The sequence below is a fragment of the Rhamphochromis longiceps genome, linkage group LG13, assembly GCF_057381845.1.
Source record: "Rhamphochromis longiceps isolate RC_006_pf linkage group LG13, R_longiceps_female_GT1.1, whole genome shotgun sequence".
NCBI lineage: Eukaryota > Metazoa > Chordata > Actinopteri > Cichliformes > Cichlidae > Rhamphochromis > Rhamphochromis longiceps.
In genome coordinates this window covers 2197527-2222398 of record NC_140569.1, presented here as the reverse complement: position 1 = coordinate 2222398, position 24872 = coordinate 2197527, and the positions used below count along the sequence as shown (strand labels likewise).

Sequence of the window (24872 nt, the reverse complement as noted above, 5' to 3'; positions counted from 1 at the left end):
AGCAGGGGGCAACCCTGACAGAATAGCTCATTCAAAATAAAAGCATCAGCTGCCTGCAGCTGTCCCTTCACAGTAAAGGCGTACCCGTCTGGCCCTGCTTCAGCATGATGATCGTATGCTCGTGTTCTCTCAGCTGCTCCTGCAGGTGCCTCAGGTCCTCCTTCAGAGCCTGGACGGAGATGAAGTCAGCCTCCTCCTCCTCCTCGTCCTCGTGGTCCTGCCTCTCCTTCTCCCTCAGGCTGATCATCTTCAAGAAGTCGATCACCTCGTCTCCCAGCAACATCTTCAGTACCCTGCTGTGTCGGCTGGCGTCTTGGAGGAGGATGTTGAAGGTGGTGTCCAGCACCTTTATCTTGGCGTCCTGCTGTCTGTCTGCGTGCTTCAGGCCAGAGACTGAGGCATTCAGGTGGGTCAGGCCGAGGTCCAGAGTCCTGATCCTGCTCTGCTCCTGCAGGAGGAGGATGGAGAGGAAACAGAAACACAGAAAGCAGCCTGTTTAGAAACGCTGTGTGGACCTGTCTCCGGATCGTTATCAGCTGAAAGTCGTGTCTGCTCTTATTTACAGTTTCATTGCTCGTACCCTGTGGAGGCCAAGTTGGAGCGCCTTTACCGCCGGCTCCCAGTCGCTGCTCGTACCCCAATGCCCTCCCCTGCTGTTGTCGTCCAGAGCTAATCTGTTCTCATTGGCCAGCTCGGTCACGTTGGCCAAGTCCCTCTGCAAGATAGCCACGGTCGCCTGCAGGCTCTCACAGTTGCATTCGATGCGCGAGTTGTTCTTGCAGGCGTTCGGGATCGTCCACAGGCAGTCCATGTCCTCCTCAACATCGTCCAGTCGTTTAACCTGCTGGCTCAGCTTCCCCGCCAGCTCGTTTACACGATTCAGCACCTTCACTTTGGCGTCCTCCACCTCCAGCCCCGTCTCCATGAACAGCACCTGGGTGCGCCGCGCCGTGTCGTTGATCTGCTTTTCCAGCTCCTTAACGTGCCGACTCAGCTGCTGGACGGCGCGCGATGTCACCGCCGCATCCTCCATCAGTGTGGTCACCTGCACGGGACACATTTCAGTTTCCTGTTTCAGTCCTGATTTTACTGTCAGAAAGCACACTCGTGCTGAACGTCAAGAACAAAGTCCTCATGTGTGCAGGCTCACCTTCACCGTGTTGTTGACCACCGTGTTGTCCAGCCGGTCGATGGCGTCCCACAGCTCTGAGGCGTCCGTGGGAGGCGGCAGCTGGTGTGGAGGGTTGGTGGGCGGATGGAGGTCGTCCTGATCCTGCTCATCCTCAGCCATCTGCCACTGGTCCAACTTCAGCTCTGTCAGCGTGGCGTTCATGGCCTGCAGGCTGACCTGAGATCAGCAACAGGAGTTATGAATAAATGTGTTTCATTGGCAACATATGAACAGACTGTACTTAAAAATGAGAGCTGCCCTGACTCTGGCTTCCTCTAACAGCCTGAGGGTCCCACCAACACCAGCTAATGTTAGATTATAATGACCTATGTCACCGATCGGACCAACCACACAATGACAGGGAGGAAACATCAGCAATGATCTCAGGGAGGCGACTGCAGCTGTGCATCAACCTCAGGAGAAAGATCACTCAGACACCTGACAGTCTTCTTTGAAGTCAGGCCGTGCAAAACCCAAGAGCTCATACTCAACTGGCCTCAACTAGCATGTGAAAAGCTTGGAAAGGTTGCAGGAGAAAGCCTCTTCTCTCTAAAAGAAACATGGCAGCAGAGCTTTGGTTAGCAAAGCTGCATCAGAATGAAGCGAGAGCGCTCTGAAACCTCATTTCCTAACAGTTCGTGGAAACATTTGTATCCTGCACAAAAAACATGCGATTCATGCAACATGCACACCAGCCTGTGCAATCTGCATAAGCCCGCCCCCATTTCCTCTATATAACACATTTTCCTCCAGGTGAAGCAAAGACAGCAGTGATGATGTCAAAGACAAGCTTGCATCTCTAAGGCAGGAAAACAACGAGCTTGTTCGTTGTGTCCAAGAGGAATCAAGAAAAGGCACAACCGTCCAGACTGCATCCATCACAGGAACGATGGTTCAAGATCAAAAAAATAAAATAATGGAGGCACCGCATGTCATCTCCTCTGACACTGTGGCTCAGTCGAAAAAGAAAGTTTGGACAAAAGTAAGAAAGAAAAGAAGAGGAAAACAGCTGGAGATGACAAACTCCAGATTCTCCAGCATCCAGGGACAGTGCCAAAATATTAGGCCGTCAGTGATGACACCCAGGAATAACAGAAGTCATTTTCTTTAAAAGAGAAGCTGGGATGAGGAATACTGGAATATGTTTAAATCAAAAGTTTCATGGAGCCTTCTAACGTTTTAGAGAACTGTAAATAATGACCAAAAGGATGAATTATTGATCGTGGCCATTTTAAAGATGTTTAAATTCCCAGCCAGGCCTCAGTTTGTCATAATGTCATCATTTCTTTTCATTTTACATCCTCCTGATTCATTATAAAGGTTTATATCGACATCACCATGAATCCTGTAAAGTGTTGGCCTCCCTCGTGCACTGACCTGCAGCGTCTTCTGCTGGCGTTTCAGCTTCACGTCGATGTCGGCCTTGAAGCTGGTGAGGTTGTAGTGCAGCATTACATGCTGCGAGTGCAGCCTCTTCTCCATCTCATTCTGCTGCACCTCCACCTGCCTCTTGACCTCCCCGATGTTCTGAATCACTTCATCTAATCTGGCGTCCAACCGCTCCTCCACCCCATCATCACGCTCCTCCTGAAGAGTCATCTGATGCCCCGCCCCCAGCTGGCTGCTCTTCAGCTGGGCCACATCATGGGCCAGGTCACCTACCCTCTGGCTCAGGTGTTCCAGTGAGTGGTTAAAGTGCTCCATGACCGGCTGCAGCTGGGACCACACCCGGTCCATCATGTAGGGGACAATAAGGGGAATAAGGGCACCGGGATATGGGAGAGGGGCGGCACTGAGGTCCTCTGGAAAAAATACAAATTATGTTTTCAATGTTTGGACATTTCAAAATTAAAGGAACCAAACGGTACAAAGGAAACTGCAGTTACACAGCTCAACGACTGTGTGGATTGTCCTGGAATAAGCTACTTGGTTATATTCGATCTGGAAGTAGATCTGTGTAGGAAAAAAATGCAAAACCCCCCAAATATTTTAAATAAAAGGTAGAAAGAATCTAAATGATCATACAATGAGAGCAGGTCCTAACGTCCTGCCATACCTTTGTAACACCTTTGAGTCCACCTGTAATTAATGCAGGTGATCCACAGAGATCATCTCTGCACTCAAACCTGAATATACATCTTTATGCAGAGGACACTCTCATATGTGCCACCAGCTCGTCTCTCAATCCGCTTGATTTCTGTTTCTCATGAAATATGAAGTTTTTCTAAACTGACAAAGGGAGCAGCCCAGCACGCTGTTTATCAATGAGACACTTAACTTAGCCAAAGCTCTCATTCTTACACTGAACCTGGAGTTAAATATTCTGCGTATTCTGATTTCACGGGAGAGTTTTAAACTTTGCATTTATTTATTTCTGCCTTTACTCAGACCTTTGTTGACACGTGAACACGCTGTCTTTGTGTTACCTGCTGTGACTGCAGCCATTCCCCAACAACAGCCTTGAGAATTTGCATATTAATGACCAAGAAGCTGAGCTCGTTGTTAGTCAGTGTGCTGATGTTTCTCCCAGTGAGAAACTACGTCCAGATGAACAGAATCAACTTGTTGGGACATTTTATTCTTGATGAGCTCATGGTCACATGTGAGGATAGGAACACAGACTGGCCTGCAAACATCCAGCATGGCAGCGCACTCCTTCCTGCTGATATCCATCAACGTGGCTTCACATCTGTCTGCAAACTGCTCCAGTGTGAGCTGAAGGTCATCATTTGATGATGCCAACAAAACCACATCATCTGCAAAAAGCAGAGCTCCTGAAACCTCTGAACAGAAAAGTCTCCACCTCATAGCTGTGCCTAGAAATTCATCCCACTAGAAGTCAAGAACAGAACTGCTGGAACATTAAACTGGAACCTGTGTATCTACTCTGAAACTGTATAAACTGTGTTGTGTGCTCAGGTCTGTTTTAATGTCACTGGTTTAATAAATGATGCAATGGTAAAAATGTCCAGTTTCTATCTTCACTGGTTTAAAAGCTGATTCAAAAACACGAGAACAGTCATGACCACATGAGGAGTTGTGGGCTGCAGCAGAAGTTTTGACCTGTTGGCGGCACTAGAAGAACGCAGGAACCTGACAGTAGGATATCAGCCGCTGGGAAACTCTGGACTTCTGAACCAGATTTCTGAAATAAAAATAGAACCCCGAGGGGCTATTCGCCCACTGCTGACAAAAACACACTCCCCCCTGTGAACCATGGCTCTCTGGGGAGCTAGACTGGATTGTTGTGCTCTAAAATGGAACCAGCTGAGGCTCCAGTCTGGGTTAAAAACACAGCAGAGCTCCAAAGGGAAGCAAACACACCTCAGACTGGTGCTGGGAGGATTCAGAGGATAGTCGCTGAGCTTTACAGCGCCTTGGGATGGTTTGATGAAAAGTGAACATGCAGACCTCAGGGCGCTGCCGGTCCTTCGGCTGGTCGGAGGCACCTCGGGGCCAAGAGGATCTGATTGTGTTGTTATTGTTATTCCTGGAGTCTGAAATAAATCCAACTGTGCTTACACTTCCTGCTCAGCGATCCCGAGAGGCTCTGAAGGACAGAACAGGCTGAGCCAAAGCCAGCCACAAACTGCTGCTGCAAGCATGAAAGCTGTGTTTCAGCAGACGCACGTCACATTACGATCACCTCCACTGGGCGGAAACACGTATTTGGCTTATTCCGAGTTCAAATCCAGGCTGCATCTTTGGAAAGTTAGAAAAGTGCTCTTAATCTGAACCTGTTGATAGTCACCAGGTTTCCAGTAAAGCACTTAACAGTGGGGCTCAGGTTAGCGCTACACATGCTACACAAAGTGAGTTTCACAGAGGAAAAGATGTTGGCCTTCAAACCAACGCTTCACTGGAAAAATGTCTTTAAAAAGGGCGAAATATGAATGTAACCCTGAACGAGTCCGAGTGGTGGATGCTAACAGATTAAAGGATTCGATTCCAGGGCCGGTTTTGTGTGGAAGACTTTTTCCAGTCTGAGTTATTTTTCTACAATGTTGGGAATTGGAACACTTTGAAAGCCCCCCAGAAACCTCATTTATTGGACAAACATTTAACCCTTTCATGCATGAATTATGACAACCTCAATCTGGATTCTTTTCTTAAGTATTTTTATTCATCTTTAGGCATGAAAATAGATTTCTTTACATGTCCACCAAGGTGAACAACACTGGCTGACCAGTGGGTGGCAGGGCATGGACACATCAGTGTCCAATGTAGTGGTTTATGTGCAAGTAAACCATCAACATGGACATAAATACAAGAAGACAGCCTTTGAATAGCTGTAGGCACCACTGTGTCTGAAAGGGTTAAATGCAACACTTTTGTTTTTGCTCCCATTTTTCACGAGCTGAGCTCAAAGATCTGAAACATTTTCTACAAACACAAAGACCCACGGCTCTCAGATATTGTTCACAAATCTGTCTAAATCTGTGTGAGTGAGCACTTCTCCTTTGCTGAGATAATCCCACCTCACAGGTGTGCCTCAGACTGCTCACACTAAAAGGCCACTCGGACATGTGCAGTTCGATCACACAGCACAACGCCACAGATGCCCCAACCTTTGAGGGATGTCAACCGGAGCAGCTGCCATGAAATGAACGTTCGTTTCTCTACCATGAGCCGTCTCCAAAGGTGTTTCAGAGAATTTGGCAGTACATCCAACCGGCCTCACAACCACAGACCACGTGTAACCAGCCCAGGACCTCCACTTCCAGCACGTTCACGTCCAGGATGGTCTGAGACCAGCCAACCGGACAGCTGCAGCAACAATCGGTTTGCACAAACTGTCAGAAACCGTCTCAGGGAAGCTCATCTGCATGCTCGTGTTCTCACCAAGGTCCCGACCCGACTGCAGTTCGTCGTCGTACAACGCGCACATTTCATGGCGTCTGGCACGTCCTGGTTTCACTGTTCAGGACGGATGGCAGACAGCGTATGGGCGGGCGGTTTGCTGATGTCAGCGTTGTGGACCGAGTGTGGTTCTGGTATGGGCAGGCGTCTGTTATGGACAACGAACACATTGCTGGCATTTTGAATCACAGAGATCGTGACACTGATGGTTGTGTCATTCAACCACAACCATTACTCATGTCGCAGCACGATAATGCACAGCCCATATTACAAGGATCTGTACACAATTCCTGGAAGCTGCAAACTTCCCAGTTCATGCATGGCCAGCAGACTCACCGGACACATCACCCATCAAGCATGTTTGGGGGGGGGGGGCTTACAGGTCTGGGTATGCTGGAAGCAAGGGTCCTCACATGTGAGGAATACAAGTGTGTGTGTGTGTGTGCTTGGCTTTGGAGATGCAGTCCAGACACAAAACCACCTGAAACACTCACTCTGATCATCATGACCCGTTTTCTTTAGCATATGTAGAGGTCAAAGGTCAGCTTACAGTGAGGTCACCTCAGGCTGCAGCTGCAGTCAGCAGAGAGGGAAAGAAATCACACGCTCCCGTGTCAGCTGCAGTGTTTCTATCTAATGATCGTCAGCGTGATTTACGGAGGCGAGCACAGGCGACTTCCTGTTTCGACAAAAGAGCGTGTGTTACACTGAAGCGCTTCATTTCTTCTTCTTAAGAAGGTGAGACGTCACTTTAAGTTTATTAAAAGGAAAGCTTAATATGGCATAAGAAATGAACCCAAAATTACACAAAATATTGTGGACTGAAATAAAACTTGTTGTTTATCACTGGATGGTTTTATAAACATAAACTAAGGAGTCGCTGTCTGTGCTTTCTACACCAGCACAGGAGGCTAAAGCTAACAGCTCCGTCACAGAGATGATTTTATAGATCAGCTGTTATTTTTCTCTGGACTGGAGGTTCTGAAACACTCATAAATGTTCCTCTCAGGATGATGTAGCTGGCTGGTCACTGAGGTCAAAGGTCAGAGAAAACAGAACTGTGGGAAACTGAGAGCTGGCCAATCCCAAACAAGCTGGAAGTGGGGGTGTGATGTCATAGGTGTGCTGGTCGGGTGACTCACACACACACACTGATGTATATGTAACGGAGGAACAAGCGGATTTCCTTCGGCGGAAGTGTGTGTGGGTGTTTATCAGCAATGGAAGATGTGCTCACGTCTTTATTTAAATAAAAGAATCAGGAACGCCAAAATAAAAGCCCTGACTTCATCATGCAGGCAGGTTGCAGTTCCTCCAATGTCCACCGGAGGCTCCAGCAGTGGAAGAGTCCCCATTAGTCAGAACAGTTTCCCCTCATAAGTTTTTAAGTGTCACCTGTTTAAATTATATTAAGGTTCAAAGTTTGGAGGGGCGTGGCCTCCTTGACTGACAGGTGGATGGTGACACTGCTAGTCGTCTGCTCGGCTTCACCTCAGCTAATTAGAGTCCCTGAACTGGACCTCTGGGTCGTGATTGGCTGTTGGAACCTTCTCAGTACAGACAGAAACTCACCTGGCGTTCGGTGTTCCTGCTGTGGGTGATCTGGATCAAGGTGGTGGGGGTGTCGGTCGTGGTTGTGAGTGTTCGTCGCCTGGTATGATGTATGATGGCGTTTGTGGGCGTGTCCTGGCCCCGGGGTGGGATGTGTGTCGTTGTCCTGGCTGCTTGGGTAGCTGGCATCATACAGCGTGCTGTCGGGCACTTGGTGGTCGTTCTGTTCGTGGTTCAGGTCTCCGCCCCGCTGCTGGGGCCGAGTATGAACAACTGAAACGTAAAAACAACAATCAGAGCGAGAAGCTGCAGAAAACGTTAAAAACTCAGACTGACGAATGTCTGAGATAATCGAGGTTAACCTAAAACACGCCCAGGAAAAGCAAACCTGGTGTGTATTCTTCTTTGGGAATACCGAACTGAAGGCAGACAGTGACGATACGAGCCTCACTGACCTGAACTAACACAGAGATGAACAGGAAGTCTTGCAGACCGGCTGTGAGAGAGACGGAGAGGCTGATGGGAAACAGGCTGATGTATTTGGGGATTTCTCCGCTGAGCTTCCGTCGTTTTTGTTTGAGCTCATTGTTGGAATCGCAGCGACAGCAGGAGCGCTGATCTCTGAGTCGGTGACCTGCAGGCCGGGTCGAAGGCATAAAATACATCAAAGCAGCTTCTGCGGCTGCAAAGGAAGACAGCGAGGAACACTGTCATCGTTTTCTCCTCTGAGGCTGCAGCACGTCTGAGGTCTTTGACTTTAGTCCCATCTAAAAGTTTTGTTCATGAACATCTGACAACTCAGAAGAGTTAAAAACTTTTAATTCAGCAGGAACATCAGTTTGGCTGGATCAGATTCAGAGGAAGCCGAGGTGGATGGAAAGATGAAATATGTGACCAGTAAAACCTTTTTGGTAATTTTACGTTGCTAGGCTTATTTTGTGGGTCTGCAGGTGAATCTCTTTGTAATGGTTTGTCATTTTATTCTCCTTTCACATCCTGCTGTAGTCATTTTGCATCCCTTTGTGGCTGTTTGTCTGAAACCACAACAGTTTGTAGATCAGCCTTCCTGTGTGCTCTCTTTGCATCCATCTGGAGCGATTCGGTATCCCACAGTGGTAGTTTTTACTTCACTTCATTATGTTGTGTCTCGTTATCATCGTTATTCCTCTGTAGAGTGTTCCTGGTCTTGCATTTCTTTCAGGTGCTTCCTTCAGGGAGCGCCACAGCAGGTCTGCCTCCAGCCCACCCCCAGGATCCCCCCCAGCATCCCTCTGTAATCATTTCACATCCCCTTGATGTAGTTGAGGATCTGTGCCTCTTTTGTATGATTTTAAAATAATTTTCCATTCTTTTGTGCCCATTTTGCATCCCTCTGGTTGCATATGTTTGGTTCTATACGATTTCTTTTTCATCCGTCTGACTGCTGTCATCCTGAATGAACTCGATTCAGTTCGGAGAGTTTCTCCTTCAATTTCTTGAACTCTCTGCCTGCATCACCTCATTCATGCATCTAACCAGGAAGGTCTGAAACTTTAGATTTATCTTCCTCAGCGATACTTTACCTCAGGTTGGCTGCAAACATTATCCTACTGGGAGCACTCATGTGTCTGCTTCCATATGATCTGCAGTGGACTAAAGAAACTAAAGAATAAGTACAGTAAGCGAATGTGAGTCGCTGTATTTGCGTCTTTGGACGGTTGAATAATTATTTTGGTCACTTTTAAGAAAAAACCCCAAAGATTTGTTTGTTTTAGCTTCTTAAGTGTGAACATTTGATACTTCTCTTTTCTCTGAATTTAATATTTTAGATATTTTTGGAGCTGAAGAAACTGATAACTGATGATTTAACCGATAGCTGCTGCTCTAAAACAAAACTGTAATCTCGTCTCATTTATCATTTTTAAGACCACTGAGAGGTGATTCAGGGATTCATGGCTCAATTTGTTGTTTTAAAGTCTTGATCTCTTCTCTCTTTAAAAAGCTGGACACACGTGCATTAGCTTCCACTGCAGAGGCTACTACCGCACAAAGAATTTCATGTGATGCAGTGCTTGCAAGTGTTATGAGTGGATGACTCACGCTTGTTGTATTTGAAGGTGTTCCTGTTATTGTGTCCCATCGTGTTAGTGATTTAATTTCATCGACCCCAGCTCGCAGGAAGTGGGTTCAATCGTAGGCGCGGTGGGAGCGGACTGTACCGTGTGGAGGTGTGTGAGGAACGGCCTTTTTGTTTGTCTTTCTTTGTTAAATCGAGCCCGTAAAGGCCAAAGGTCTATTTCAGTCCCGTGTTTTTCCAACAACATCGACTGTTTTGATTCTCAGGCTTCTCAGTGCCGCACACGCTATAAATACTTCATGTACTCTGCATGTATCCTGCAGTAATGAAATTTCACAGTGCGGCACCGAAGCTGAGAAAACTGTTGTTGTTACTTCCTGTTGAATCAAAAGCAGAACAAAGAGAATCAACCTGCTGCAGTTAGAAAACCGAAAAACAGCAGAACAACCAAAAACTTGCTCTCCTCGGTTCATTGACGTTCGTTTGAGTTTCTGCTGTTGCGCGCTCTTAAACTCCCTTTAACGTCTCTTTGTACTTATTTTGCATCCCTCTAGTCATTCAGTGTCCATTAGATGTTGTTGTTCATTCTTTTGTGGTAATTTCACATTCAGCCCTTTGATTATTTTGTTCGTCTTTAAAAATATCTATCATCATGGTAAATGGCCTGCATTTGTATAGCGCTTTTCTAGTCCATAGGACCCCAAAGCGCTTCACACTACATTCAGTCATTCACCCATTCACACACACATTCACACACTGGCGATAGCAAGCTACATTGTAGCCACAGCTGCCCTGGGGCGCACTGACAGAGGCGAGGCTGCCGGACAAAGGCGCCACCGGGCCCTCTGACCACCACCAGTAGGCAAACATCATGCATTTCTCTGCGGTAAATTTGCCCTTTTATACACTCATGTTGTTATCCCTTTGTAGTCATTGCTTTTGCTTTGGTTGTTTAAAGTCATTAAGTTGTTCTGCATCATTCAGTACTTATTTTGCATCCTTTTGTGGGGTTTTGTTTAATTTTAGTCATTTTTGCACACCCTTGTAGTCAAATTTTTACTTTTCATGCATGCTTGTGGTCTTATTCCATCAGTTCATGGTCACTCTACATGTCTTAGTACTTATTTTGCATCCCACTGTAGTCATTTAGGGTGTATTTGATATTCTTTGGCATCTGTTTGTGATGGTCTTAGGTCACTGCAGCCAATGTCGTGTGAAATGTGTCCTGCATCAGGATCACCTCTGCCCACCTGTCCTGCACAATGCTCGGTCTTTTTGCACAACCAACTGTCATTGTTGCACTTTTCTACTGTCTGGTGTTGCCCTGTTTTTGTTCTCCTTCACTGTGCACATGGTTGCAATGATGATAAAGCCACTTGACTTGACTTGCACTCTTCTCCTCTCCATCAGCTCACTCCAACTTGAATCTTCTCATCAGGCCAGTGTGACCTTTGACCTCTGAACAGTGTGTCTGTGGTTTCCAGATGACTCACTCTTTGTTTATATGTTGCGAATGTGGGAGTAGGGGGTGGGGTGGGAGGTGACCTTGGTACTGGCGCACCCACGCCCTCTTCTCCAGGGGAGAGGAGGGAACTTGACCTTTTGTCAATGTGAGTGCGGTGGTTAAGCGCGGTGCTTCCTCACTTTGTTAGAACAGTAATGAGTCAGAGCGCGGCGTTAACGCAGAGAGTGAAGGTGAAACTCAAGAGCCAACCAATTTATTCTGAGCAAACACGAAGTCGAAAACCACCGCAAACAGAGACCAGCAGGTCAGCCAGAGATCGCCGTAACCAGTTTTCCCCGGTGTGACCGCAGCAGCACCTCCTGCAGCTGGAGGCGGCTCCTCTAGCTCCGTTTTCTCAGCTTATTCTTCCTCCAGGTTTCTGAGGTCATCCTCACTGCAGACCCCTCCTCCACCCTTTAATGACCAGATCTTTTCACTTGTTGTTCTTAATGAGTACATATCATTATTATTCCCTCTACCTGATCTTTTCTTTACACTTATTCATATTTATTCATTTTACTTTGCTTTTAATAATATGTTTATATTTCTGTGTATCTTTGTGTGATTTTCAATGATTTATGACTGGAGACTCATTTGGGTCATTTCCTGTTGTTTTTAAATCTGTCATGTGACTGACGTAGCTTTGCATGATTCACAGTCCAGAGTAATCCTTCTTTCTCAGGTCCATGCATCATCAGTGCATCCTGTGTTTGAAACAAGCTGTTTAGCTCTTCTCTCTTTTTCTGATTGGTCATTTTTAGGAAGCCTGCTGAGGGGCAGTACTTGTAAGCTTTAAAAAGAGTTACTACAAACAGATCTGATAGAAAGCTGAGTTCTGGGTCTCGACTGTAAGTGGAAAAGTCTCAAATCGATCACCCTGAGGTGGAGTCTGATTGTTGACTCCATCGATGACCACTTCCTGTTCGTTATGACCAACGCACTGATTGGCTCGCTGTGGTTCTACAGTCTGAGACGTGAGTTACCTGAAGAGTCAAAAATGTTTCATTTCCAAGAGCGTACCTGGAGCCTTGACCTCTGATGTGCCTGCTTCAGATCGTCCAATCAGAGTCGAGCTTTCAGAATCCTGCCGAGGGCCTGAGACTGTTGGAGAAGAAACAAGCTGTAAAACTGCAGTTTAAACTAACAAAGACAGAGAGTCAGCTCAGAGACAGTCAATACAAATGATTGTATCCTGGAGGCAGCGGTCCGAGCTGAGACGCCCGCTCCTCCTCCTCTTCCCATAAACTCAGATTAAATCAGAGCTGACATCCGAGCACAACGAGGGCTCAGAGCAGCAATAATAACAATAATAATAATAAACTGAGGCAGAGAATGAACGACTTTAATGTTTCTCTTCATGACCTCCTGATTTGAGACTCAGTGATGGATTCATGAACTTGTGGCTTTGACTTTGTGCCTCAGATGCTGGAAACAGAAAAACGCAGGCAGCAGCCGTCTCTGTTTTAGCCGGCTACGATCATGCAATAATGTGGCCTGTTTGTGGGGGAGCTGGGAGCTTTGAGAGACGACCGCTGATAAACTTTGAGCGTCACACAAACAGAAGCGAAGAGCAGAGGACGTCCTCCCGCAGATAAACACGGCTGTTCCCACCCGCTGAGAAAATCTGGAACACATTAAGTTCCCGAGCGATACTAAAGCCCGCCTGTTCTTGGAAAAGTAAAAATAGACTCCAGCGGAGGGAAACCAGAACCAGGCGTCCATTCAGAGCAACTCTTAATATGCTCCATCCTCATCTCCTCTATTAAAACGAGTAGTTTATGAATAACCGCGGCTGCTTTCAGGCTCACTGTGGCCGTCGGGATCAAACTCACTAAACATAAATATTAATAAATATGTTTACATCATAAATACAAAAGGATTTCTACCATTGAAAGGACAATAATATAAATAAAACACATTTTCATACATTATTCCCTGAATATGTTATTCAGGCTGTTTCTGTTCACTTGTTTCTGACTTTGGAACCACATTAAAGTGCAGTGGATAAATGTAATCAGGCTGCTTTTAACCCAAACAAACCAGAGCAGATTTTAGCCAGCGAGTGCAGACCCGGCGCCACCTAAAGGCCAAAACAGGAAGGGCACCAAACATGACAGGAACGCTTAAGGTGGACTTTTAATGGATAACTCTCTGATGTCAGTCTGAGCGTTTGTGCTACAACCTGCGCAACACTGAAGTCTGCTTCACAAAAACATCCTTAACGCGGACTCGAGTGACGGTGATGCTGCTGACTCACCTGTGTCCTCGCAGTTGTGTCCTCCGTGTCCCGGACAGCAGCGCCACAGCAGAGCGGTTACGATCTTCTGCTGCTGCCTGTAAATCGGCCGTGTGGACAGCTTGTACCTGCACACGAACACACACACAAACACACCGTGGTTACCGCTGCTCGGCCTCTATAGAAGCCATCACCTTCAGCAAAGACGTCACGTCTGTGGGCGGGTTGACTCCCAAAGTTTAAGGTTTATTCTGACTCTGAACTTTCAGATTCAGGATTTTGACACAGGAAAACATGAGAAATATGAAACATCAAGCTGGACCCAGGTCAGTGAAGGGATAAAACATGCTTTCTACTGTCTACTAAAGTTACACTGAAAACACACATCAAAGTAGTTTGAAGATGATGATTAGTGACAGGAGGCTTTTAGATCTGATGCCACTGTCACCAAGCACTTTGGTGACAGAAGGAAGACAGGATACAGACATGCTGTGAAAGAGAGACAGAGACTAATAACGAGACAGAATAAATGCATGAACTAGTTTTTCAGCGTCACTCTGAGACAGGATATTTCTAATTTTAGAGATGTTGCACAAATGGAAGAAAGCAGTCTTACATATTTGTTTAATATGTGCATTGAAGGACATGTCCTGGTCAAAAATGACTCCAAGGTTCCTCACAGCGTTACTGGAGGCCAAGGTAATGCCATCCAGAGTAAGAATCTGGTTAGAGACCATATTTGTAAGCTTTTCAGGGCCGAGTACAATAACCTCAGTTTGATCTGAATTAAGAAGCAGAAAGTTAGCGGCCATCCAGGTCTTTATGTCTTTAAGACATTCCTGCAGTTTAACTCATTGGTGTGTGTTATCTGGCTTCATGGACAGATAGAGCTGGGTGTCATCTGCATAGCAGTGTAAATGTATGCTATGTCTTCTAATGATGCTGCCTAAGGGAAGCATGTATAATGTAAACAGAATTGGTCCTAGCACTGAACCCTGTGGAACTCCATAATTAACCTCAGTGTGTGAAGAGGACTCTCCATTTACATGCACAAACTGGAGTCTGTTAGATAGATATATATCATATCTACATATTAAACAGATTTGGAAGTTACTGAGCAAAGATCAACGCATTTTACACTGACGGTGTTATAGAAACCTCACGATCCCCAATGAGAAAAACTAAAATGATCAACGAATGAGTCACAGTCTTCTTCAGCTGAAGCCACGAACCAAAGACACTCACATGGTCAGGTGACAGTCGGGCGTCCCGCTCGGACATGGACTCTGGGACTTGATGGTGTACTTCTCTGTTCCACACATAACTGCCATCGTTTGCACATGGTTATGCACGAACGGACACCAGTTCCTACACACACACACACACACACACACACACACACACACACACACACACACACACACACACACACACACACACACACACACACACACACACACAGAGTCAGGATGTAGTGTGATATGTCCACAGTTTTCCTGCTAAGAAAAAATGTTAGTGCTCCTTTAAGAACAAGAAGAAAGATCACATATTTGTGTGTAACTCGGTCTAACTGCCTCTGCTGTATGTGCACAGACGTGTAGTCGGCTCCTCTTAAAGGCCGGTTGTGAGCCAGGAAAACCCCAGATGTCCACAGCGTTACAGGAAGATGGAAACACACACACAGTTTGTTGTTCTGTATTCCTGTTTGGGGTCAGAGGTCAAAGACTGTGCCCTCTTCTCAGTGGCCACCAACACTCAGCTTCAAGGAAAAGCCCTCTTCCACTCTCTGAAGAGTAATCAACCATGAAAACCACAGAATAAGAATAAAAACGTGAGCCGAGTCCAAAAATGCAGATTTAGTTTATGTTTTTGTTGTGAGACAACGGCGAATGAAATAGTAACACCAGAATAACTAAAAACTATGTTTTTAGTCATTATGTTAATTTGGCATCCCTTTATGAATATTTTTGCTCCAAGACATTTTTCATGGTTTTTAATTTAGCATCATTTTTTAAATGCTTCTTGTTCCTTTGCAGTTGCCTCGTGTTATCCTGATACCTCTGTAATTATTTTGCATCCCTTTTCTAAATGTCCTCTCTCTTTTCGGTTGTTCTGATGTGGTTTTCATCTCTTTGGGATCTGATCACTAAAGTTTTGATTCTTTTTTTGTTTTTGTGAAAAGACACAAGGCTCGTCTTTGGGTTTGTTTTAATCCCTGATCCCACCTGATGAAGACCCTGGAGCGGCTGGTCCTGGCTCAGCTTCGGCGCCTGGTGAGCTCATCACTGGACCCACTTTAGTTTGCCTACCATTGGCATTGGAGCGGATGATGCCGTCATTCACCTCCTACATCGTTCCCTCTCTCACCTGGAGACCGCTGGAAGCACTGTGAGAATCATGTTCTTTGATTTCTCCAGTGCCTTCAACACTATTCTTCCCTCGGTCCTGAAGGACAAGCTGGAGAACTCTGGAGTGGACCATCATAGAGATGGACCGATCCGATATTACGTATCGGTATCGGTCCGATACTGACCTAAATTACTGGATCGGATATCGGAGAAAAATAAAAAATGTAATCCGATCCATTAAATATCACGAAAGCACCTCGCAAAACTTGCAACACGCCGTAACTCACCTCAGAACGTTAGCACGTCGGAGCAGTATGCATCACGTGATAGAGCGGCTGTGGCTTGCGGGACCTGTCGGTGGTCTGGATAGCATGTGGAGCTTCGCTAGCAACCCGGCATTTCATCTCCGACAAAGTTATCCCCGAGAGAAGTAAAGCAAGTGTGTAAGTCCATCTCTGAATGTTTGTAAAGCATTCCTGCGTTAAGCTTACCAAACGATATATGGAGCGACTGCTTCTTCTGGCTGCTACTTCAATCATGAAACTGCTTAATGATCAGCTGATCGGCTTTTCTGTGCGAGTCCGTCTCTCTTGTTTGTTTTTGGCCCACTTTGCACCAGAAAGAGGAAACCAGCGGCTGAACAACAGCAGCACGTTTAAGCTTGATCAGCTGTTGTTAGAATTTATTTAATATTACTTTCTACTCGAGGATCTTTTTCTACGTAGCTGACGCTGGTAACTGTGCAGGGGCGGATCTAGCAAAGTTTAGCCAGGGGGGCCGATAGGGCATGAACAGGGAAAAGGGGGCACAAAGACATACTTTTCTTTCTTATTCTCATTTAAAATGTCGAGCTTTTAATAAATAATTATCTGACACCCAAAGTTTTAATTTGATGTAAAATGAATAGAAGTCAATTACTGTATATAGTGACTATTAAGTCTAATATATATACCCTAGTAAGCTATAGTACTTTTTCCTTTGGGAAGGTACCATCTGTGCAGTCTGCAATTTTGTTGAAGAAAGATGTTGAATCTATTTAATATTTCTTGAAAAATAATTGATTTCTGTGCATTTTTTTTCCACACTGCATCAAATTAAGGTTGATTACGTCGATTAAGCATCATGAGGTGGAGCGTGAGGGGTGGTTCCCTATTTTTTATTTATTTATTTTTGTTGTTGCTGGGAGTTGGAACCCTATTAGTTAGGTTGCTTAATATTTACGCTAAGTACTCTTTAAAATACCAGAATAGGGAGGATGGTGTAGGTCTAAGTTTATTAGATTGATCAGTATTGCTGAACTATGAAATATTTTTTTTTTGCATACAGGTATAACAGAATAGCTTTAGTGTAGTTGTTGTTTTAAACTTGAGTATGAACTTATACAGAATGCAGCAAGATATTTAAAAAAAAAACAGTTTTGTTGATTAAAAAACACTATATCGGATTCATATCGGTATCGGCAGATATCCAAATTTATGATATCGGAATCGGACATAAAAAAGTGGTATCGTGCCATCTCTAGACCATCACCTCACTACATGGATTTTGGACTACCTCACCGACCGACCACAGTATGTGAGGACTCAGGGCTGTGTGTCGGACAGGGTCGTCTGCAGTACGGGGGCCCACAGGGAACGGTTCTGGCTCCGTTCCTCTTCACCATCTACACTGCAGACGTCTCCCACAACTCCACCCAGTGCTTCCTGCAGAAGTTCTCTGATGACTCTGCAATAGTCACCTCATCACTGATGGAGACGACAAGGATACAGAGGACTGACTCAAGGCTTTGTGGACTGGTGCCAGCTGAACTACCTCCAGATCAACGCCAGTAAAACCAAGGAGCTGGTGGTAGACCTCCGCAGGCACAAGCATTCTCCACTGCAACCACTGAACATCCAAGGTATGAACATCGAGGCTGTGGACAGCTACAGGTACCTTGGTGTTCATCTGAACAACAAACTGGACTGGACTCATAACTCAAGACGCCCTCTACAGGAAAGGGCAGAGCAGGCTGTACCTGCTGCGGAGACTCAGGTCGTTTGGAGTGAAGGGCCCACTCCTGAAGACCTTCTATGACTCTGTGGTGGCCTCAGCCTTCCTTTACTCTGTGGTCTGCTGGGGCGGCAGCATCTCTGCCGGGGACAGGAAGAGACTGAACAGGCTGATCCGCAGGGCCAGCTCTGTTCTGCCCTCTGGACCCAGTGGAGGTGGTGAGTGACAGGAGAACGGTGGCTAAGCTGTCATCCCTGTTGGACAACATCTCCCACCCCATGCAGGAGACTGTGACAGCACTGAGCAGCTCCTTCAGTGGCTGCAGCACCCACGGTGTGGGACGGAGAGATTTCACAGGTCTTTCCTTCCCACTGACGGTTGTCGTAAACCACCGCCTCTGTTCAAAGATGGTCGCTCACAGTGGACATAGATGGCTTCTTTTACTCCTCTTTCAAACCGTCTGTCCTCTCTGTCCAAAATGTGAACATTGGCATCCTAAAGGACAAAGGTCACTCTTTCGAGGATGCCAATGTTCACATTTTGGACAGAGAGGACAGACGGTTTGAAAGAGGAGTAAAAGAAGCCATCTATGTCCAGTTTAAGTCTAGTTTAAAAGAAAAACGTAATCCTGCTGAGGCTTTCAGTCACGAGTACAGGATGTGTAGAAAGGAGCAGTCACAGCATGAAGCCCGAGAACGGCGTCAGTTTATGTGACTGCAGAGAGAGAGCGTCCACAGTTTACTGGTCGACTGAACGCTGAAGCAAACAGCTGCTCTGTGTGTGTGTCTGTTTATCTCGGGACTTCCTGTCTGTTGACTCTGGCGAACGGTGGCACCAACAGCTCTCAGAGTTCGTATTTTCACGTTTCACGACCTCGTCTGTGCTCCTGGACGCGAGTCTTAGACAAACACGACTCCCAGTTTTGATGCACGAGGCCTCTGAAGCCTCCACAGTTGCATCCCGGGAGGGGGGGGGGTGCATCTTGTAGTGATTTTCCATCATTTTCTCGTAACTTTTACTCGTTTGCGGTTGCCCCCCCCCCCGCCTGTCAGCCATTGTGCATCCATTCGTAAATGTTCTGATCCTTCCCGTGGCTGTTTCCCTTTAAAGGGCATTTCTTCACTCCTTCATCTTTTAAAGTTCCAGCCTTGTGGTCATTGTGCATCCTCTTTTTAAATGTTTGACATCTCCTTGTGGCTTTTGTGTGTTTCACATTCATGCTGTTCTCCTTTGTGGATCATTTAAATCGATGTCCTCGGGGTCTTCGGGGTTTCTCGTTGCACCTTAAAGAATGTTGAGATAAGGTTTAATTTGATAGGCTAACCTGGTCCATTTTATTTCAGGAGCATGTGACAATCCTCCCCTCTGTAGCTGAACTTTTACTCAACAATCTGTCCTCACAGTGTGAGTAATTCAATACAGGAAGTCTCCCCTCATCCTGCTGCTGAGCCTGAACAACGAAACACACACTTTCAAACAAATAAAGCAGAAACACACACACACCTCGCAGATCGACTCCAGGCTAAACTGAAACACAAATGCATGAGCAAGCTGGAGGAGCAGATTAGGAAGCTTGTGGACTACAATGAGACAACACAGCAACACAAAAGAGTTAACCACAAAGACACAAAAACATCCAAAAACAAAGTAACTGCAAAAAGAGCACAAATCTCTGTAATTGGGGGGAGTGTGGCTCCTCTGTGGGATGCTGGGGGCCCGTCTGTGCTTGCTGCACGCTGGGTCATCGTGTTATTTCCAGGAAACTAAGCTGTTAAACGTCTTTCGTGCACAGGTGAGTGTGAGACAGTGCAACAACATCAGAGAGCAACTCTTTAATCTCCACCTTCAGCTCCATTTGACCCGTCAGACTAAACTCGGGGCTCTGCACCACATCATGCAGGCTAATCTCGTCATTTATCCTGAGAAAACTCCTCAAATGTGCGAGCAGAGCGAGAACCTGCAGGTCTGAGAGTGAAGTGGAAACTCCTCCGACTCATTTCAACACTTTATCTTCACAAACATGAGCCGCTGCAACAAAGTGAAACTAAATGAGGGGATTTTGTTTTTGTTGGATTGCAGAGAAGCTGTTTAGATGGATGTTTGACTCATGCCAGGAATTACTTCAGTGATGAATGACTGTAATTTCCTATAGTTGAGAGCAGACGATATTTTCCTAGAACACATTTCGAAATTTGTGCTTGAACTTGTAGCAGGAGAGCGAAGGATGATGGGAATGAGTGTTCACAGAAGAAATGAGAGATAAAGAGATTTGAGCTCTTTTTACATCTTTTACTCTTCACGTTGTAGACCTTTGAACAACTTTTAGTAACCATCTTGCATCTGTTTATAGAGCTTTTGTGTTTCTTTGTGGTCATTTTGCATCCCTGTGCCCATTCAGCGTCCCTTGGCCTCTGAGTCTGTTCATTTTGGATAATTCTAGTAATTTCTTTAACACTTGTCGTGATCAGACATGATTGTTCCGTTTTATGATCATTTAATGTCTGCCAACAATAACACTTGTTGCTCTTGTTACTATTTGGCATCCCTTTGGGATTTTGTGGAAATTATTTTTCTAATCTTTGTACCTATTGTGCACCAATTTAGCAATATTTGGTGTCCCTTTGATCACTTCGCATCCTTGTACCTGTTTAATGTACCTGCATATTAAAGTCATTTTTCTGTCCTTTTTGTGGACATTCTGAATCCCTGTGCCTGTATTTTGGGTCCATTTTCTCCTCCTTTGCACTCATTTTGTATACTATTGTGGTCACTTTGTATATTTATAGTCATTTTACATAATATTAGTGGCTTTTCTTCTGTCATTTTCCTCATAAATCTATTTAGCGTCCGCCTTTGAAGTCACTGTGTGTCGCCACTCTGGACATTTTTGAAATTAAATTTATTTTTCGGTCAACAACAACAACAACAACAGATTATAATTTTACATAAAAGTATTCAACCAAACAGTAACCGAAAAAGGAATAGGCTGAAGCCTTGTGGCTTATAATTATCCTGTCCTTTACCCCCATACGAATAATCAAATCCTTAGCCAAGAAAATAAATAGCATTGATAAATAAGTTACATAACAGTTTGAAAAGAAATCAATGATAAATCAAGAAATTAAATCAACACAAAATTATTCATCAAACCAAATTTCTATTACCTTGTATGATACAAATTTTTTAATTCTTCCTGAAAAATGACAAATAAAAACACATCTTCAGTTCATCATTAAGTCCATTCCATAATTTCACTCCCATAACTGACACACATCTATACTTAACATTGGTTCTCACTTTAGGCATTTCAAACACATAAGACCCCATTAAATCATATTTTGCATCTCTTAGTTGAAACATACTTAAAATACAAATTGGAACATTCTTTGTCATCACTCGATATATAATTTCTAAAGTTTTAGAATATATAATGTCCATGAATTTTAACATAGATGATCCTACAAAAGACTGGTTGGTGGACTCCCTATATCCAACTTTATTTATTATTCTAATAGCTCTTTTTTGCAATTTAAATATTGAATCCAAATAGGTTTTCTATGTGTTCCTATTTCCACACAATAGGTCATATAAGGCAAACAAAGGGAAGTATACAATAAATCAAGGCAGTTCTTATTCAAAGAATCTCTTGTTTTATAAAGAATAGAAACAGACTTGGATAATTTCCGTTTCACATGTTCGATGTGGGGCTTCCAACAAAGTTTATCATCAATAATTACTCCTAAAAATTTGTCTCATATACTCTTTCAATTTCAGCATTATTTAAATTCAATTTTACTTTAATATTACTTTTACTACCTCCAAATAACATAAATTTTGTTTTACTTTCACTCAATGATAGTTTATTTAATACAAACCATCTATTTAATTACATGAGTTCTGTTTCCACTGTTTTCCGTAATTTCTTTATGTCCTATCAGCAAACACCACATATTTTAAAGTATCACTGGCTGTACAAATATCATTTATATAAAGTAAAAATAACTTAGGTCCCAAAACAGATCCTTGCAGAACTCCGGAAGTTACTTTTCTAAGTTTAGATTTCATGTTATTAATACTCACATATTGGAACCTATTATTCAAGTAACTATTTAACCAAAATTGTGCAACACCTCTTTACCTTTCACACTTCTGTAAAAGTAACGAATGATCTATCGTATCGAAGGCTTTACGTAAATCAATGAACACCTATTCCGAACTGTTTTTCGTCCACAGCCGTTGCAATATTTTCAATAAATTCCATCACAGCCAGAGATGTTGAACGGTTTCTTCTGAAGCCATACTGATGATCATTCAATAAATCATATTTATCAATAAAGGAATCTAGTTTGTTTGCAAATAGTTTTTCAAGAATCTTCAAAAACTGAGGCAGTAAAGATACCAATCTGTTTATCACCAGTTTTATATAATGGGATCCCTTTGGTGATTCATCATTCATTCTGGTAATTTATTTCTCATCATTAGACCTGTGGTTAACTTTGGGCCATATTCCATCTCTTTGCACAAACTTTGTCGTTATTTTCTACTATTTCGTTTTCTATTAGCCTTTTCCCTCATTTTGCATCCCGTTTCATGTCTTGCGCATCTCTTTTTTAACAAATGCTCCCATTTCCAGTTACCTGGTGTCTCTTTGTGATCATGTTACACCTTCATAGTATTTTTTTTCCTGTCATTTGGTTTTTATTTTCCATCCTCTTGAGATTTTGTCTCTACTTGTGATCATTTTCCATCTTTCAAGTTATTTTGTGTCTCCATGCAGTTATTAATAATTATTGTTGCATTATTAATAACAGCATTTTGTAATAGTTTTACTCGTTCCTGGCTGTCATCTTATCAGCTTATTAAGCTGTTTGGGTTTTTTTGTCGGCAACAGATGTTACAGTGTGTTTTTGAACTTTTAAGAGGAGCACTGACATGTTCAGTGTGAGTCAGCCTGAAGAGATTTGAGCTTTTCCAACACAAACATCCAGTCAGTGGGTTTAATTTCACTCTGTCAGTCATTTTCTAAGGAGGAGGTGTCACTGTGTTTTAAACATCGTGGACCAAACATCCTCAAATCTGCTCGGCGTCACAGCTGTGGTCTGTCAAACCGCCGCGTTTAGCTGTGTGCGCATTTGTTTTGGTGAGCGTACAAGATCAAGATCTTAGCGTTTCCGAGGAAGAGTCATCCCGAGAGACACGGAGGAAAACAAGCCGAGGCCGCTGAGGTTCCTGCTGCAGGCCGAGAGTTCAGGTTCATATCTGAAGGCTGTTTGTGAAAGAGCCTCGATCTGAATAACGAGGCTGCAGGAGGTCAGGACGGATATGTCATAACGCCACACAGAGCTCACTCTCAGCAACGTGAAGTTTGGAAGATGCGAAAGCTTCATCCTGCTGAGATCAGGAGGGTCTGCAGTCAGTTTAATGAAAATGTGGCTGCAGACGGTGCTGGATGAACCGGCGGTGCTCTCCTGAGACTTTGTGCACACTTTAAATAAGCACGATGAATATTAAATTATGCTTTGCACCCATCAGCATGTGCAGCTCAGACATGTGACCGTGGTGGAAGATACAAGCCTGATCTCATCATCTTCAGCCCTTAAACACTTTAAACTTCTCATCCTGCACCATTATTTTTATACCAGATTGACACACCTGCATGATCATCGATTACAGCACTGACGATGAGGAGGACATGTTATCTGAATGCTGATGACAGTCACCTGGAGGCATGCGCACATAAAGCACACAAAGAGAAAGAATTTAAATATCTGAGCGCGCTCAGTCCATTTTCTCCCGCAGACACATAATTTCAAAATTCTATAACAAGAGGACAGCCGAAAAGCACAGCATGCATCTACACACAGCACTGTGCAACAGTCTTCCCATGTAAACACATGGAGCAGTTTAGCTTGGAAGTAAATATTTGATATGACCAAGATTCAAAAAACATCTCTCAGGTGTGAGGACTGGACTGAAAATGGGTGAAAAAGCAGCCAATGTCCAAAGAAGAACTTTGGAAGAGCTTCAGGAAGCCAGAGAACTGAGACGGGAAGGAAGTCCGAGTTCTTGGAAGTAAACTGTCAAGAAATGAGAGCCAGCTCAAGACTTTTGCACAGTGTAGTATCTTGTTCAAATAACGTCAAAGGGTTAAAGAAAAAGAAGAAAAAACAGAGAGCTCACTTTGTTAAGAGAAAATATAAATAAAAAAACTGAATAAAATACAATAAAGTGTTTATTTCAAGGTCTGAATGTTCCTGCAGCACGTCTGCAGTTTCGAGCTGATCTTTTTTAAAGGACCTGAAAACGTCGGCAGCCTCGACATGAAGGAATCAAAAACTATCCGTTCACCTTTGACCTCTGATGAAAATGTACACAGTCAGCCGCCCTCCGACTCCGTGAGGAAAGGAGCTGTTATCGTTACAGCACAAAGAGCTCCGCCTGTGTGATTAAAGCAGCGTTGTGGTGATGGGGGCTGATGGGGGCACTTAAAGAGCTAATAGAGGGTTGTTTTGCTGAGAGCCCGGGGGATCGTTTTATCTGGGAATCTGTACGATGGATGTGGGTTGGAATAATGACCGAGGCCTCTGAGCATACTCCAAAAACAAAAAAAAGTCACCCTTTTGGAGATTTAATCCTCTTATTTAGTCTGTCAGTCTCAGCTCCAACAAACACGTTCCACATCTCAGCGTCCACTCCACTTAAGACATCATGAAATGTGACTGAAGGAAAAACAAACACTGTAAGATAATCCTCACTGTCAGAGAGTCCTCCCTTATATAACTGTTGTCTTTTAGAAAATACTCTAAAAGTGAACGCAAAGGCATTTCAAACGAGACACAAAACTACCAACAGGGGGATGCTAAATGGCCCCAAGAAAGTTGTAAAATCACTGAAAAGCTGCTTAAATGTGCACACAAGAAAGAAAATCTACAAATTCAAAAACAAACCAAGTAAAATAATGATAAAATGTCACAGTTACTCCAAAAGGACCTGGAAGTACAGCCAAATGTGTAAAATGAAGGAGGGGAGACAAAATGAGCATAAAAGAGGAAAAATGTCAAGTTAACAAAAAGTCAAGCAGACATGAAGTAACATCGCAACAGAAGAAATGAATGAATGTCAAAGAGGTGATTCAAAATAATTAAACTGAACCC

At 44.2% G+C, this 24872-nt stretch overlaps 1 protein-coding gene across 2 annotated transcripts in view; it reads right to left on the bottom strand.

Moving 5' to 3' along the window:
• The window catches only part of mmrn2a (multimerin 2a), a 29192-nt gene that overhangs the window by 2859 nt on the left and 1461 nt on the right, over positions 1-24872 (bottom strand). For both annotated transcript variants that reach the window (XM_085427751.1, XM_085427752.1), the window contains exons 2-9: positions 14624-14746; positions 13400-13506; positions 12163-12243; positions 7604-7855; positions 2549-2973; positions 1151-1348; positions 581-1045; positions 85-448 (exon numbers count right to left, since the gene is read on the bottom strand). In XM_085427751.1, the coding sequence (XP_085283877.1) occupies positions 85-448; positions 581-1045; positions 1151-1348; positions 2549-2973; positions 7604-7855; positions 12163-12243; positions 13400-13506; positions 14624-14746 (2015 nt within the window). The remainder of the gene's footprint in view (positions 1-84; positions 449-580; positions 1046-1150; positions 1349-2548; positions 2974-7603; positions 7856-12162; positions 12244-13399; positions 13507-14623; positions 14747-24872) is intronic.